A 17,906-nucleotide genomic window follows, 5' to 3' on the forward strand; every position below is an offset into this window, starting at 1 on the left:
AGCACTTTGAGTTGCATTCTTACAGAATAGTGCTATATAATTTTTTTTTTATCATAATTATCATTGTAATAGGGAAATTGACAAAACAGTGTGTTTATTTGTTTTAGCCGTAGGAGTTTTCTTTTTACCAGCAACCAAAAGCAGTCATCAAACGATTAAGTACTGAACAGAATTCTGCACATTTGAAGTCTACAGCCCGCTGTATCAATTAAGTCCTCATGTCTCGATATCTCGAGCCATTTGTTGTTGCATTATACTGATAGATCTTTGGCCTGACTGTTCCGTCAGAACAGGCTAATTGGATAGAATCACTGAAACCCCACACACTAATTACTGCACTGTATCTCTCACCAGCTTTCTTCTTTTGGAAGACATCCCACAGAGCTAGCTATCCACCAGCCTGTTAGGTCTTGTTTTAATTTTAATGTTAATAATAATATAATTGGGTCATATCCTGTGTTGTACCATCAACAAGATGTGAGACACCCCCCTCCCCCACCACCACCACCACCAGACACACACACCTTTGGATTTGCCAAGAACTACAAATACACTATATTCTCTAATATGATTACATTTCGATAAGTGGCATACTTAAGGATCAGATGAATAGCTTATGTTCCTTAATGATAGCTGAAAGAGGAGGGAGGCGCAAGTTTCTCAACGGGGGTGGTTTTTGACCACTTTTAACCCATTCAATCCGGAACGCATACTGTGTCATTTTAGATGTTTTTGCTATAATCATTATTTTATTCTTTGGGCTATTCAAAAATAGCAGATCTACAAGCTCATAGCGTGGCACTGAGTGCCACACTACTAGCTTGTAGATCTGCAATTTTTTGAAAATTCATGAAGATTTGTGCAAATCTTTGAATATATGTTTTTTAAAGCTAACATTTTTAACTCAAATCTTTGCTTCTCGATGATTCTACAAATGTCTTCTAAATCCTAACAGTTTAAAAATATCAGTGGTTCTCAAACTTTTTTCATGTCAAGGACCCCCAAAATGATATGTATTTGTAAAAACTGTACTTATATATTCAGATTTCCACACAATTTTCACAATTCTTTAAAAAAAAAGAAGCATATCTACAAGCTCATAGCGCGGCACTCGCTGCCGTGCTATGAGCTTGTATATCTGCTATTTTTGAATAGCCAAAGAAATCTTAAAATGACACAGATGCGTTTCCGGATTGAATGGGTTAATTCCTGGAGGATGGCATCTTTGCTCAAATCGACCAACTGGCTGTGCAACAGCGGGACAAAGGTCAGAGCAAGCCAGCCAGTTGTGCGAGGGGAGCTGTACTACATGGCCCACAGTAGGAGGACATCATGGGGGAGGCTTTGTCGGGAGTCCTTGAGCAAGTTTCTGAGGCAGCAGCACAGAGAGCCAGTGAGATAATGCTCTATTTATGGCTTCCAAGTGGACCATTCAGAAGCTGAAAGGTATATCCATTAATGGGGGCCAGCTGTGTGGTCAAAAATACCAACCCAAATGTTATCCTCAGTCTCGTCAGTTTGTACAAGAAACCTCAGGTAAAGTGGGGTTGTCTATCTGCGACTGCTGGCCGACTGGAGACGAATTTAGTGCTTGTTGTTCAGACTTAATATTTGTGGTATTGCACGAATGGCACAGTGGTCAGCAGTAGGGGTGTGCCGATACACTAATTTCATGAAACAATACGATACGATATTGGGCTCACGACATCGATACGATACGATATATGGCACTTTTTTATTATGAAAATATATGGGGGGGGGGGGGGAAGCAAATGCAAACAAATATTTCTGTTTTGCATAATTCAGACATGCAAACTTGTAGCTTTTCAGCTACAATAGCCGTTTTGAATCCAAATAGGGCAACAGTGTGACACCTGACCCGAAAAAAAACATGTTGTCACCCTTTTCACCTCGGGGCTGTTTGCATGCCTGATTGTTATTATTGTAAAAAAAAAAAAAAAAAGCTTTTTTTTAACGATTTTTTTTCCCCCCAAAACGATACATATCGTCACGAAAACGTGTCGCGATATATCGCGGGACGATATATCGGCACACCCCTAGTCAGCAGGGCCGAGGCTTCCATGCAGGCGACCCAGGCGACTGCGTGGAGCGGCAGTTTGCAGAGGCGGCTAAAAGTGTCGGCTAAAAAAAAGTAGTATTCTGAAATGAATGATGACACTTGCGCGATCGGTATTCTATCTCTTGTTTGTCGTTTGCAAGTCACATCACTGTTTGCATGAGTGAATTAACCTTGTGATACTGCCTGCCTGCCTGCCTGCCTGCCTGCCTGCCTGCCTGCCTGCCTGCCTGCCTGCCTGCCTGCCTGCCTGCCTGCCTGTCTGCCTGTCTGCCTGTCTGCCTGTCTGTCTGCCTGTCTGCCTGTCTGCCTGTCTGCCTGTCTGTCTGCCTGTTGCTTGGAACTGGTAGAGCTGCGGAGGGGGGAGGGGCGGCTATCAAATTGACAACACTCGCAGTTCACCTCCGCTCTCCCTTATTGTTGAACCGTAAATGCAAGTAAAACCAGTCAGTCACACACTACAAAATGCTACCAGATAAACCACCATCAATGCTGCAGTTTAGAGGAAAGAAGGTGAGAAATGCGTGCTACAGTATCTTTTGTTTTATGTAGCTGTTGATATTTTATGAAGAAATTGGGTCAGAACCGGCCCTGGTGGTCAGGGTTGAAAGTCGGTCAAATAGTAGACCGTACGTTTCTTTTTGATTTGATTGATTGAATACTTTATTTAGAAGTTTGCAGAGAAAAAATCACATGCTAGTACAGTTCAAAATACAAGGTCAACTAAAAAGGATGAAAAGCCCAAAGAAGCCTTTTGGCTTGATTCTATAGGGGTCCTCACGTACTCAATTCATAATTCATGAGATTTTAACCAAGCATTATTTGAAAGACACAAGACAGTACCCTATTGAAATACCATAGGACAGCCAGATGGAGGGAAAAAAATATGTCCTAAGTGGCAAAGGCAAAGTAAACACATGTAGAAGCTCTTGGATGGAAGATTACATTTCCAGGTCACTGCTGTATGTAGCACTAAGTATTGGTCATAACCTCGTTTTACTCTGCTCACTTAAGTGTCTCTCCTGGGACCCGTTCTCTAATTCGCTCGGGTAGAGCGAGCAATGAGTGTACTGTACTGTAAGTGTGTGCATATGTGCTTGTGTGTGTGTGTGTGTGTGTGTGTGTGTGTGTGTGTGTGTGTGTGTGTGTGTGTGTGTGTGTGTGTGAGTGTGTGTGAGTGAACTAAGACTTGAGAATTTCTGTATTTTTAGCCTCAGGGTCTGTGTCATGCCCAAGTTCTATCCACACAAACACCCCCCCTCCCCATCCCCATTTCCACCCACCCACCCGTGCACATACTGTGTACACACACACACACACACACACACACACACACACACACACACACACACACACACACACACACACACGTACACGCACGCACGCACGCACGCACGCACGCACGCACGCACGCACGCACGCACGCACGCACGCACACGCGCACACGCGCACACGCACACACGCACACACGCACACACACACACACACACACACACACACACCTTGACTGGGGCACGAGATAACATCAAAGTATTCAGAGCGGGCCTGCCTTCACCGTGTCGTCTCCAAAACACGAATTATTCACCATCCAGGTTGCTGTTCAGATTCCTATAGAGTAAGTACCTTCAGATAGCACAGTGTACTGCATCTCATACAAGTGGGAGAAGGCTCTTATCATCTCCAGACACTTGTCCCGCGCTGCACTTATGAGTGGAGGTGTTTTTGAGATGCAGACTGAGCAGGCAGGCTTCATTGCCACAAAAACCTCACATACAAAACAGTATGAACACCGACGTATAAACAGCAAGTGAATAACCACCAGAGATCAAACCTCCTCGCTACCCCTACCTGCCAAAAAATAGCAGATCTACAAGCTTGTGCCACGCTATGAGCTTGTATATCTGCCATTTTTGAATAGCCAAAGAAATCTGAAAATGGCACAGATGCGTCCCCGGATTGAATGGGTTAACTAATGATATATTACACTCGGTTCAGTCATAGTGACTTCACCATAAGTTAATGGTGAGGACAAGGAATTAATGATGAGTTCATGATGAATTAATGTATGAGTTCATCATTAATTCATCAGTAATTTAGCGTTAATTGTGTTTGCGTTTACGTGACATGAATTTGCCCCCTCAAATAAATGTTACCCAAATTGCATTGTGTCATCAACTGCCAAAAGAATCCTACGTCATCAAACACACGTCAACAGTGCAGCATGTTAGTTTAATGATCGAAATTCAGTGAACATGAATGGATATAACTCAAGTTGAGCTCCAATACGGAGAGACAAAAAAGTGTATCTTACATGTAAGTACAGGGTCCCCACACATTTTTAGCAATGAATTTCCAAAACTTTTCCAAAACTTTTCCAGAATATTTAGCCCAATTTCCAGGCCTATAAAACAATCATTCCGCGCAATAATGTGTCTCTTACTCCTATGTACAATGCCCAAAGATAGGCAGTGTAGCAAAAATAAAGCATAGAATATAAAATAGTACAATTTCATTCAACATTTCGTGCAAAATTAGGGCATAGTGACCCTGAGCGAAAATAGGAGGGGTGGACGACGTCGTTGCACGGTTCGTTGTCGCTCGCGGTAGGACAGGACGGTCTCATTCAAAAACATGTATTTTAATGAGATTTCATCGCCCACTCGCTTCGCGTCACGTCGCATCGCTGGCAGTGCGGATGGGGTGTTACACAGCCCGTTCGGCGAAAAACTACTTATGTTACATATTTTGTGTAATGTTATACATGTTTATGAAAATGTTTTGTATTAAAAAAAACAATAGCCAAAAACAATGCATAGCCAAATATTTTTCCAGGACCCATGATCAATTCCAGGACCTTTGATCAATTCCAAACCTTTTCCAGTACTGGATTTTATTTTATTTTATTTCAAAATATTTCCAGGAATTTCATGACCGTGGGGACCCTGTAAGTATATCTTAACACATTGAGTGCCAAAAACGGTCCGGACCGTTTTTGAGAAGCTATGCGTTATGTGCCATAAACGGTCCGGACCGTTTTTGGCCCATTAAAAAATATATATATTTTTTTTTTCCCACGTGGGGCGCTCTAACGAAACTTTGGGATCATCCAAGGAGTCTCTAAGAAGGAGAGGCCGGATGTGGATCCATGTCAAAAATGCTTCCGGTCGGCCGCTCCAACGTTAACTCCTTGACTAAAAGCTTTTTAACGTGGTGGAAATGAGCCGTTTTCGATCGGCGATCACTCTTGCAATGGATCGTGTTAGAAATATTATTGTTCTAGGCGTTAGTCGGGACCCTCCGCCGTCTCGCACGCACGCTTTGTTTACATGCACGTCCTTGTCGGGGCTTCTACAGCACGAAACATATCAGCGTAAGTGGATGGAAGATATGCTGGCACTAGATGTACCCTATTTTAATAAACCTCTGGCATACGATGTGTTAACTGCAGCAAATTAGACGCAAATTAATATTTCACTTCAGTAAAGCTTGCACAACATTTCTGATATTTCTGACTCATTCATTCTCCATCACAACCCAGAGCGCTCATTCTCCATATTAAAACTAATTAAAAACTATCTGAGGAGCACAATGGGACAGGAGAAACTACTGTACGCGGAAATGACCTCACCGGACGAAGTTGGTCATAGGGAACATTATGGATGACCGTGCATGTTAATGTGTTTGTTAAGTGATGTAACGTCATGCTCTTTTGGGTTATTTACAGTATGGAAGTATATAAGTATAAGTAAATAAGTAATGTCGTTCATGGCATGCATTGAAAATTGACAAGTCCAGTATTTTTTTATTTATTCAGATAGTACTCATTGCTATAGAGTGTTTGTTCAGTAAAAGGAGTCTCCTTGTCTCTCCAGCTCTTTATAAAACAGAAAATGCATTTTTGTTTCAGTTTCAGTTTAATTTCCAATTTTATCCAATCAGGATAGAGAACTCAATCAGGATATAGATTAAACAAGTGAAATTCAAAGTGATGACACTAAGAAATGAGCATGCAAAATTGGAACTGGAACACTATAAAAATGAAGCTTAAAAATGGGTACTTTCTCCTGATTGGCTGAGATTTTGACACCTACCGGAAAATGTATTTTCTGTTTATTTAAGAGCTGGAGAGACGGGGAGACTCCTGTTACTGAACAAACACTCTATAGCAATGATTACTATCAGAATATAGTGCTTTAACCTTTTAACAAAATACTTTTTGTTTTAACCAAAAAATATCACTTACCCTACCTTTAATGTCTTATAAACCGTAATTCCAGACATTCTGGCTGGCAGTTGACCATCTTAGTGCGACCTCTGCACTGGGGGACCTCGGTCAACTAAGTATACGATTCACAATTACAATTTAGGCATTTAGCGGACGCTCTTTATCAAGAGTGACTTACAGTAAGCAAGGTTAACACATACATCAAATGCATAGAGACAGTGTCGTGCCTCAATAATCTAGGATCATAGGTAAACCAAGAACCTAGCATCAGTCTTAACAGTACAATATCAAAAGTTAAATTATAGAAACTATAGGATGCCAGGTCAACAATTGAACCTATAGTATCTCTCGGGAGTGAGTCTGCAGTTCTAACTGGAATGGGGAGTTTGTTCCACAGTTTGGGAGCCAGAAGGGAAAAGAGTCTGGGACGTCACGTGTGGAGCATTGTCCAAGATGTTTTAGCGACGGTTCAGACAACTTCCCTGTGTCAGCTGTTCTGAGTGAGCTGGAGGATCAGGCTTTTAAGATATGGGGGTGCTATCTTTGTTTGATGTGTAGGCCAACATCAGTGTTTTGTACTCTGTGCGGGCAGTAACTGGGAGCCAATAGAGGGAGCGGAGAAGGGGGGAGACATGTGAACATTTTGTCTGGTTGAAGACCAAGTGTGCTGTGGCATTCTGGATCATATCATATGGTTTAAGTGGTTATGTTAGGATATTCCTCCCACATGGGGAAATTCAACCTCTGAATTAACCACTTAAACCGTATACTTCGTTGACCAGATTTCCAAGGGCTCTATGCTAGGCCCCCTCCTGTTTTCACTCTACACTAAATATGCTTGCCGAAATTAGACCCAGAATAGGGAGGGTTCAAGTGTTTAACCCAACTATTAGGAGCAGTGGGCCATTGATCAGTGCGAGGGACTAGCTCTAATGTAGCGATTAATGGGATGACCGGCAGGAAGGTTTCCCTAACATGCATGTCTTTTGGTGTGGGAGGAAACTGGAGCACCCGAGAAACCCCACGTGAACACAGGGAGAACATTAAAACTCCACGCAGTAATGTCCCAGTCGTGTTCGAGCCATGACCTTCTTGCTGTTAGGCAACAGTGCTAACCACAGAGCCACCGTTCATGTAAAAAAAATATTGTTATTATGCCACCATGCAATAACCATAGTTATTACAGGGACACTCCAATGGCTGTACTGCTTCCTAATCACTCACAGCTGAACCCCTCATACAACAACAACAAAATTGGAATTGAACGGGTGAGATGGTGACATGAAAGACCGTGTATAAGTCATCGCTAACTCTCTCTGTTCAGCGCCACACGTACTGTAACAGTTCTTGTGACTTCCTGACTTTTCACAGAGTTCTGAAGACCCGCAGTGTTGCTCATCACAGAGATAATTACATCTGCGGGAGATCCTTCAGTGGTAACTCCTCACCATAGCAGGTCTGATCGGAACCACCACCACCACATCTCCCTGTCCTCCCTCTCCCACAAATACCCCCCACTCACTACCGCCATCACACCAACAACAAACAGTCAAATGAGAGTCGAGCAGAATGCAGCGCTTATTCTTGGACAGAGCGCCCTGTCTGGCATCAATGATTCATTCAGAGGCGGGGTAGATCTGTCTCCCTAATCAGAGCTTAATCTTTCAAGGGTATTGATCAAGCATCTCTGACAGAGCCATTATAGACACTCGGTGAGCACGGCGTCTGCCAAAAGCTCGCCCCTGCTTCCGTCAATCTGGGCAAGATTAAAGGGAGATGGAAGAGGGATGGAGGAAAGAAGGATGGAATGGGAGTAAACACATGGCTTTAGGTGGAGAAATTGAGCATAAAAAACGAGAGAAAAGTGGTTAGTTTTGTAAATCAATATGGAATCAATGTGAAACTGTGCTAAAATTGCCTATCAGAATGCGAGCAAGGATACAAAAGGACAAATGATGACCGCGGACAGAGGGCCTTGAATAAATACATTTTCCAAGGTGACTGATGTGGATAATGAATGTATGACGTTCTACAGTGAATTCAAGTCCTTTCAAGTACATTTTCACAGCTGGAGGAATCCAGAGCTACTGCCAGTAAACAGTAAAGTATGTAGGGTTTAAACCACATTAAGCCTGCATGGCATCCCTAATTTAGGGATGTCATTATACTGTAGCTGATGATTGTGTTCTACATCAAAGAAAAGAAACAAATTCAAACTGTTAAAAAGCTCACAGCATGTCGGATTGCGACACGTTGTGAGCTTGTAGATCGGCTATTTTCACCATTATCAAAGTATATAAGGCTTGGTACTGAGAGCCTTGTCGACGAGGGGAAACTAAGCCTGTCATTACCATGGTGCGCTGGTGCGGCCCTAGTACTCCTGCTTGTCTTTGTAAAAGAGCCCACCTCCTTCTCTCTGCCACGCATCAACCGTAAATCTAGCCCGCGGGCGGCATGAACTGGGGCAACAAACAATAACGGTAATCATGGCACATCATGTGCTGCCTCTGCCGGGGGAGACCAGCTGACTGCCTGACTGCTGCTGCTGGAGCCCACAGGGCCTCTTGTCTAAACAACAAAGACACTGGAGGATGGGAGGGTGGGTGGAGCGGTGTGTGTGTGTGTGTGTGTGTGTGTGTGTGTGTGTGTGTGTGTGTGTGTGTGTGTGTGTGTGTGTGTGTGTGTGTGTGTGTGTGTGTGTGTGTGTGTGTGTGTGTGTGTGTGGGGGGGGGGGGGGGGGGGGGGGGGTTGGGTGGGGGGGACAAACAAACAACAAGAAAGATGAGCCGAGGGATTTTCCTCTGTTTCCGTCTTTCCTAACCCGCTTAAGCACAATACATGTGTCATGCAGACTGTGCAGTATGCAGCAATTCCAACTACATGTATATGTCACAGGGTGAATGGAGAACCAGGTAGATTGAAGACAGAGCGCTCGTTTTTAGGCACGGGGCTTCGGGGCGAGGCGGGGCTTTTCGAGATAGGGTTTATTAGCGAGGCTCGCGAGGAGGAGAAGGAGGACGCGGCGCTGCGAGGCGGGGGTTTATTACGTGAGGCTGAGAAATAAACCGTCCTCCTTCTCCTCCTTCTCCTCCGAGGAGAAGGAGGACGGTTTATTTCGCGAGGAGGAGCTCCTCCTCGCGAAATAAACCGTCCTCCTTCTCCTCCGAGGAGGAGGAGGAGAAGGAGAACGCGGAGAAGCGGGGCTTTGATGTGCCGACGCGGACCTGTCTTTTGTTGTTCCCCCCCACATAGCAACCAGGAAGCTACGCTAGGGGAACGCTGAACACGCGTGCACACGCACACGCTTGTCCACGACGGAGGCGCGCCGACTTAGTGGAGCTTGAGGCCGAGGAAGCGCGCCCTCGCGCCTCCGGGCGCTGACCGCAATAACTGTGAAATGACTTGACATTTGCGGAGACCGTGGGTGATGCCTGCACCGTCAAAACAGCACATGAACCAGACTTAGGTTCATGTGTGCTGTTGTCTCCGCAAATGTCAAGTCATTTACCACTATGTTATACTTTTGGCTATTCAAAAATAGCAGATCTACAAGCTCGTAGAGCTTTGTGGGATCTGCTTTTTTTTTTTTTTATCGTGACAATGTGTGCAAATCTTTGAATATAAATATTTTTTGAAGCGAACATTTTTAACTCAAATCTTTGCTTCTGGGGATTATACAAATGTCTTCTGAAATCCTAACAGGATTCTTTTTTTAAAAGAACGTAGAGTATGTTGCTGTAAAGAAGCAAAGATTTGAGTTAAAAATGTATATATACAAGATTTGCTTAAAAAAATAGCAGATCTACAAGCTCGTAGCACGGCAGAGAATAGCCAAATAGCCAAAGAAATCTAAAATGACACAGATGCGTTCCCGGATTCATTGAATGGGTTATGAGGGTGACGAGAGGACACACCTGGTGGTTGTGCTCTTGATGAACAGCTCTGCCTTGTACTGTAGGATTAACTCTTTAAGACCGGGAATGCATCTGTGTGTCATTTTTAGATTTCGTTGGACTATTCAAAAATAGCAAATACACTTGTAGATCTGCTATTTTAGAAAAATCATGAAAAGTTGTGCTAATATTTGATTTTTTCCTTTTTTTTTACGGACATTTGTAACTCAAATCTTTGCTTCTGGGGGTTCCTGGAACAAAATATTTTACAAATGTTCGCTTTAAAAAATATATAATCCAAGATTTTGCCACAGACTTTCACGATTTTTCAAAAATAGCAGATCTACAAGCTCATAGCGCGGCACTCGGTTCCGCGCTATGAGCTTGCCAAAGAAGCCAAAGAAATAGATAGCCAAAGAAATCTAAAAATGACACACAGATGCTTAACAGTCTTAATGGGTTAATACAAAATGTGAAGGAGGGGGGAATTCAGCACAGTGGGGGGTGATCAATGACTTTAGAGAGCAGCTAGCGCGCTAATGACACGGCCCCTAATCCTAATGGGCATCATCAAGCGAGAGCTGTGCTTACCCTTCAGATAAATTTACCACGGTCTCTAATTAGTAATCTTCATAAGAACCGACCAGTGGCCAAACATCTTCCTGCACAATCATCAGTGGTGTAAAGTAACTAAGTACATTTACTCAAGTACTGTACTTAAGTACACTTTTGAGGTATTTTTTACTTACTTTAGCATTTCCATTTTTCAATACTTTTACTTCTACTCCATTACATCTCAGAGGCAAATATTGTACTTTTACTCCACAAAAATTTTTTGAAAACTTTACATTAAAACATACATTAGCCACTTTAGCCCTATTTTATACCTAGGCTATTTGAAAATAGCCGATCTACAAGCTTACAACGCGTCGCGATGCGACGCGTTGTGAGCTTGTAGATCGGCTATTTTCAAACATTTAAGTACTTTTACTTTTGGTGCTGTAAGTATATTTTGATGCCAATACTTTTGTACTTTTACTCAAGTAACATTTTGAACACAGGCCTTTTACTTGTAACAGAGTATTTTTATATTGTGGTATTGCTACTATTACTTACTTCTTCCACCACTGACAATCATACATGCTTGATGAGACAAGTGTTTTTGTTTGTCGAGCTTTCGGCTGAGGCTGGTCTGACATTCATGAATGAGCAGGGCCCGTACGATCAATCGGTTGCTCCGTATAACAATCTAGTGCAATCTGTCCCCGCAAGTCTAGCAGAATGTGAGAAATAGACGTGGTGAGGACCGTTTTCTTTGTCCTCACAAGCGAAATGGTCGTTTTATGGTTGAAACATATTTTTTGAGATACGTTTACAATTAGGAAAAGATTCAGGTTGGGGTTAGGGCCAGGATTAAAGATTTAGAGTTTAGATGTAGAGGTTGGAATTAGAGTTAAACATGATTTATACTTATTATATACTTGTCATTTTCCAGTGTCATGCACCAAAAAATAGCTGATCTATAAGCTCACAACGTGTCGCAGCGCGACACGTTGTGAGCTTGTAGATCTGCTATTTTTTGGCTTTAGGCTTACGGCTAAAATGCCCAAAAATAAAAAATTCATAAAATTGCTGTCGTAAAATGTTGATGTCCTCGCAGGTATAGTAATACAAACCTGTGTGTGTGTGTGTGTGTGTGTGTGTGTGTGTGTGTGTGTGTGTGTGTGTGTGTGTGTGTGTGTGTGTGTGTGTGTGTGTGTGTGTGTGTGTGTGTGTGTGTGTGTGTGTGTGTGTGTGTGTGTGTGTGTGTGTGTGTGTGTGTGTGTGTGTATGTATGTGAGAGAGAGAGAGAGAGAGAGAGAGAGAGAGAGAGAGAGAGAGAGAGAGAGAGAGAGGGAGAGAGAGAGTGATCAATATGCTGCTATCTTATTACTGTCTGGCTGGGTGGGGGGAGAGCGCCTGGGATCAACGTCTGGGGAGTCACTGAGGCCACTGAGTGTCCGTTAGTGAGGATTTACACGTTCACACAGTGACCACCCCATTACTCACGTGTACTGGACACTGGATCTGTGTACGTGTGTGTGTGTGTGTGTGTGTGTGTGTGTGTGTGTGTGTGTGTGTGTCACTGTCTGCGCGTGCGTGCGTGCGTGCGTGCGTGCGTGCGTGAGAACGTGAAATTTGTTTATAATTGTTGTTGTTTTCAAGGAGGTAAATAACTGTAAAGAAAAACATGTCAAGGAGAGACAAAAATCTAAGCTATCTACATATATACACAGCATAAACCAGCAGGTAACATGTACAGTATCAAGATTTGTGGAAATCTATCTCTTTTCATCTACGTTGTGCGAAAATAGCCAAATGTTCAGCATGGCCAACAATCATTGCTTTATGCTTCATACAGGCAGATGAAAGGAGGGGAGAGAGAGAGTAGAAAGTGAATGACAAAGCACGAGAGAGAGCAGCGGTTAGAGGGTTTACTGTCAGTATCTGGGGAGCAGATCTGGGGTCAGATGCTGATGCTGGGTGCAGTGGTTGGAAGCGGTGTCTTCACGAGGGCCATGTTTGGCAAACAGCAAATGAACAGCACAGGCAGGCAGGAAGGCCTTTGTGGTCCCCAGGGCCTTCTGACTACAGTAACACACAGCTGAGAACACCGCCTGCCTCCCTGCCTGCCTGCCTGACTCCCCGCCTGCATGCATGTATGCGTGTGTCTCAATACAGGCAGTATTGGGGGAAGGGGAGTGGTTATATACTACAGTGGTTCTCAAACTTTTTCATGTCAAGGACCCCCAAAATGATGTTTTTTTTTGCTGCGACCCTCCGCCTCAAAAAACATTTTTGTGCCAGGATTTTTCAAAAATTAGTAGCAGATCTCCAAGCTTATAGCGCGGCACTCGGTGCCGCGCTATGAGCTTGTAGATCTGCTATTTTTGAATAGCCAAAGTATAAAATATGGTTAAAGTGGTTAAAATGATTGTGCTATATTGTGCCACCATAGAAGTGGAAAATAAATTGCTCTGGAGAAGTCCTCTCCTCATTTTAAGATGTGATCCAGTGATCCAGATATTTTGTGTAACACATTGTAGCCTATTGTGGAGTCAGTTAAATATAGCTAATTTGGTGATATGCTATGCTAAGATCGAATGTCTCCTTAGCCTATTAAACATTGTAGTACATATTTATTTATTTTTTGGACAAATTTCGCGGTCGCCTCACTTGATACATTGCTCATCAGCCTATGAATGGAGGCACAGGCACATTGTTCTACATTGGAGTCCTACAGTAGGACTCTTTTTAATAAATGTTTAATTTATATTAATTTCAAGGACTCCCAATTTGATATGCATTAGGCCATGGACCCCCCTTTGGTCCTTTTTTTTCTCCTTTGTATCTATGGGATCCCAAACTACACTGTAAATTCCTTGGTGTTTTCTGAAAGTAAACAAATGGACCCGTAAGTGTCCATTTGGTTCCTAACTATCAAACATTTAGCGGGGGACCCCCCCCAAGGACTCCTGGGGGTCCCTACTCCCTACATTTAACCAGTGTCCTACAGGTTGGAGAAATGAAAATAAAAAGCCACAATGGCTACCCTTTTGCTCTCATTGGGCTGTCAATAACAGAGAAAGTTACCCTTGTTGGGCTGTCAATAACAGAGAAAGTTACCCTTGTTGGGCTGTCAATAACAGAGAAAGACCTGCGACTGAAGAGGATCTGTGAGCCCAGCCTGATCTCACACAATTTAGTATACATTGCACGGACCCAGTGCACGTCATTCTGTGCATAGCTGCCTAGAAAACCCGAAGATCCGTGCATATGAACGGCGAGTCCCACGGTGGGCGTAACCGGTTGCAACCCGGAAGCAGAGCAGGTCCCCACAACAAAATGTACGATTCTGTGCCTATTGGTACATAACTCAAACGGTGCTGAGTAACGGCAACTCGTTCGCTTTAGCTCACTCGGTGGTCCCTCACGTGGCTCCAGTTCGCTTGAGACTGCGCGCCTCCGAAATGGTTTAGTCAATGGAGGAGTAAAAATGTGTCCGCGACCCACAAATGGGTCCAGACCCAGTGTTTGGGAAACAGTTCTGTAAGGCAATGCCTGCTAAAGGCCCTTTATGTGTATAGTACAGTATATCATCCAATCCAGAGGGTTCTTGGGGTGTAAAGGGGTGGCATGCGGGTATACGGGCGACTGTCCACTGGCCATAGCTTCTTCACTGTGATTCTTTGTGTTGTGGAACCGAGCCAGGAGATGGAGGGCAGGGTGACCAACCCGATCTCCAGAGATTACCGTAACATTGCACGGAACGAGTGCAATTCATTCCGTGGATAGCCGCCTCGGAACTCCCGAATTGCGTGCATATGTACGGCGCTCCCTTTGTGACAAAACCATTTCGGAGGCGCGCAGTCACAGGCGAACTGTCACCCCGTGAAGGACCACCGAGGGAGCTAAGGCGACCGAGTTGCCGTCCTGAACGGTGGGACGTTCGCCTGTGCCTACTCAGCGCCGTTTGAGTTATGTACCGATAGGCACAGAATCGTAATTTTTTTTGTGGGGACTGCTCTGCTTCCGGGTTTTTCCGGGTTGCGACTGGTTACGCCCACCGTGGGACTCGCCGTACATATGCACGCAATTCGGGAGTTCCGAGGCGGCTATCCACGGAATGAAGTGCACTCGTTCCGTGCAATGTTACGGTAATCTCTGGAGATCAGGCTGGGGTGACAGAGGGGTGAGGAGGAGGAGTGAGAGAGCAGAGGAGGGGAGAGTGGCATTGTTGGATTGTTAAGCACGCTACAGCCTGGAAGCGTGGAAGGGGGTTGGGGGGATGGGGGGATGGGAGTGGGGGGCAATGTCACTACGATCTGTGGAATGTGTCATGACGCACGTACTGGAGCCACGACCTCTGATGGAGAGAGAGAGAGAGAGAGAGAGACAGAGACAGAGAGAGATGCGACTGGGAGCCAGAGCAATATTAAGAGAGAAGACAGTGACAGGACAGACGGAACAATAGAAGGAGAATAATGTGAGAAATAATGTGGGAATGAGAGGAAAGCAGGTTGCAGTGAGGCCTGTGATGGTTGATCCTGCCAGTGCTGCAGGCCTCAGTGACAGAGGACTGGTATCAGTAAAGACACATTCACACACACACACACACACACCCCACACGGAAATTGTAATTTTGTCTTGGCTGGCCCTGGATGGGTCCTCTATCAGTGAAGTGGCGTGAATTGTTACACACGAAGGCCAAGATATAGGCTCACATTCTCCAATGTGCCCACGCAAGATATACAGTATTATACTGTATGCCTGTGACGAGCTCACCAGCTATGCATTCAAATGTACAAGCGGGGGGGAGGGGGGGGCTTGCATTTTCTGCTCAATAGAAGTAGCCTGGTGAATGGTGTGATATTTGGGGTACTTTGTTGTGCCTCAATTTGCATTCCTTGCACTGTCTTGTAGATCTTTTAATGCAGTGATCTCTATAGTATAACTTCTGAGCTGCGGATGAGGGCTCCAGACAATAGTATATGCGCTGAAGGACGTAAGATCACGAGTACAAACCTACACATGCTGAGAGGAACAAATGCTACTGATAGAATATCATAGCTTGACATCATACTGCAGAGTGTAGACATGGAGTGATCTGTCAAGAAGATAAAGTAGTAGTACATTAATTCTAAAGGCTCATAAGGTAAAGATATAAATTGTGCTGGTGGGGGGGGATTATTTCAAAGAGGGAGTATAATTTTTAACCCCCAAAAGCCTTTGAAAGAAATAACGTGCGCCAACGTGAGCCAATTAGCTAAAACAGTGCGCCCATGAAAGCACACAAATGACTGGGCGAACAAAGTACTCTTCTCTTCCACCAACAAACCTCTGGAGTCTGCGCCGCAAGTGGGGGAAACTTGTGACTAGAATTACTGACACACTTTCAGAATGTGCTAATCTCTGCTTACTGTGGGAATCATCATGCAATTACCTCCTCCCCCCTCCACACACACAAACACACGCACACGCACACACACACATACACACACACACACACACACACACACACACACACACACACACGACAACACCACTATGAAATGCACTCTACATTTTCAAAAGAGGAATTCCATGTCATGATGTCTCACAGCGCTAACTACACATACACCTTAAATATTAATAATCACATGGCTGACTGAACATCAAATGAATGCATTTAAACGGCTGCTACTTTGTCACATATTAAAGGACACCTCAAACATACAGAACGGGTGAAAGGCAATAACAGCTCAGAGCAGTACAACAAACAATACTGCACTAATGCACATAATAGCATGTTAGAACTTGTTCACTGGAGGGCACGGAAGCGTGTTTGCGTTGTAATGTTAAGCGTATTCAAGTATAACATGATTGAAAGATCGGGTCATGTGAGGGAGCCTGACTTACAGCATGTATCGATTGGCGAAGTCGGTTCATATTCCTAACGCAGTGAATAGGCCTTTGGAGCCATCAAATGTCTAATGAATATTACATACTATGGCAGGAATAGATCGATCCGGAGTAATCAATTACAACTTGGGTACTGTAGGTTCAGTGGACTTCAAATACACTGCAGGTTTGAAATACCATGAGGACCACTTGCACACTATAGCCCCCCTCCCCAGCTACGAGCTTGTAGATCTGCTATTTTTTGAAAAATCGTGAAATATGTGCAAATCTTTGAATATATATTTTTTTAAGCAAACATTTGTAACTCAAATCTTTGCTTCTGGGGATTCTACAGATCTAAACCCTAACAGTTCTCTGAAACACATAGATGTTGCTATAATATCAGTGGTGCTCAAACTTTTTCATGTCAGGGACCCCCGAAATTATATGTATTTGTCCGTGGACCCCCCATCTGAAAATATTTAGTTCCAGAAGCAAAGATTTGAGTAAAAGCTTTAAAAAAAATATACCGGTATACATTCAAAGACTTGCCGCATAGTGCGGCACTCTGAGCTTGTATATCTGCTATTTTTGAATAGCCAAAGAAATCTAAAAATGACACCCAGATGCGTTCCCAGATCTTAAAGGGTTACGTTAAACTATAACAACAGCTATAATTACAAGTCAGCACTGTCGATTGGCTCCATGCAAATTACCTGTGGCAGGGCGGAGCTGAGCTGGCGCTGTAGCGAGTCGCGGTCGTAGATGACGTCCTGCAGGTGCCCCTGGGACACGGACAGACTCTCCTGGGTCTCCCTCAGCGTGTCCAGGAGACGGTCGCGCTCGTCCAGCATGTTGACCATCAGCTGCTCAAAGTGGGAGTCCGGGTCCGAGGCGCTGCTCTGCGAGCCGCGCTGGCTCAGCGCCGTGTCCTCGCTGATGGTGGGCATCACCTCGCACATCATCTTTGCCTCCTCTGTTGAGTCAAGGAAGAGTGGGGAGAGTTTTAAAGGGGAATTTTGGACCACGGTTTTCTTACCTGTTGATGTATGTATATGATGTTATGATATCTTAGGATGAATGATACAGTAGGAAAAAATCATAACTCCATCGCAGGTCCGCCACAGCTTAAAACGTGCCTTGCGCTAGATCGCGTATTTTAATAGCTTTTTTTTGGGTGAGATCTGACGTTCATAGTGACAGAACACTATGCAACCAGAAAAAAAACAAGAAAAAAAAACGGTGGTCTGGCTAGACGAGGCAAACAGAAATGTATTTTTTATTCATACGT

The 17,906-nt window shown here is 44.1% G+C and overlaps 1 protein-coding gene across 1 annotated transcript in view; it reads right to left on the reverse strand.

Moving 5' to 3' along the window:
* Positions 1-17,580, reverse strand: part of ppfia2 (PTPRF interacting protein alpha 2) — a gene marked incomplete at its 5' end in the record, with an annotated part of 192,302 nt that extends 174,722 nt beyond the window's left edge. The window contains one exon of the mRNA XM_080420769.1: positions 17,332-17,580. Within this exon, the coding sequence (XP_080276895.1) occupies positions 17,332-17,580 (249 nt within the window). The remainder of the gene's footprint in view (positions 1-17,331) is intronic.
* Positions 17,581-17,906: the final 326 nt, after the last annotated feature.

Source organism: Gymnoscopelus braueri, assembly GCF_963280865.1.
Source record: "Gymnoscopelus braueri genome assembly, chromosome: 23".
Taxonomy (NCBI): Eukaryota; Metazoa; Chordata; class Actinopteri; order Myctophiformes; family Myctophidae; genus Gymnoscopelus; species Gymnoscopelus braueri.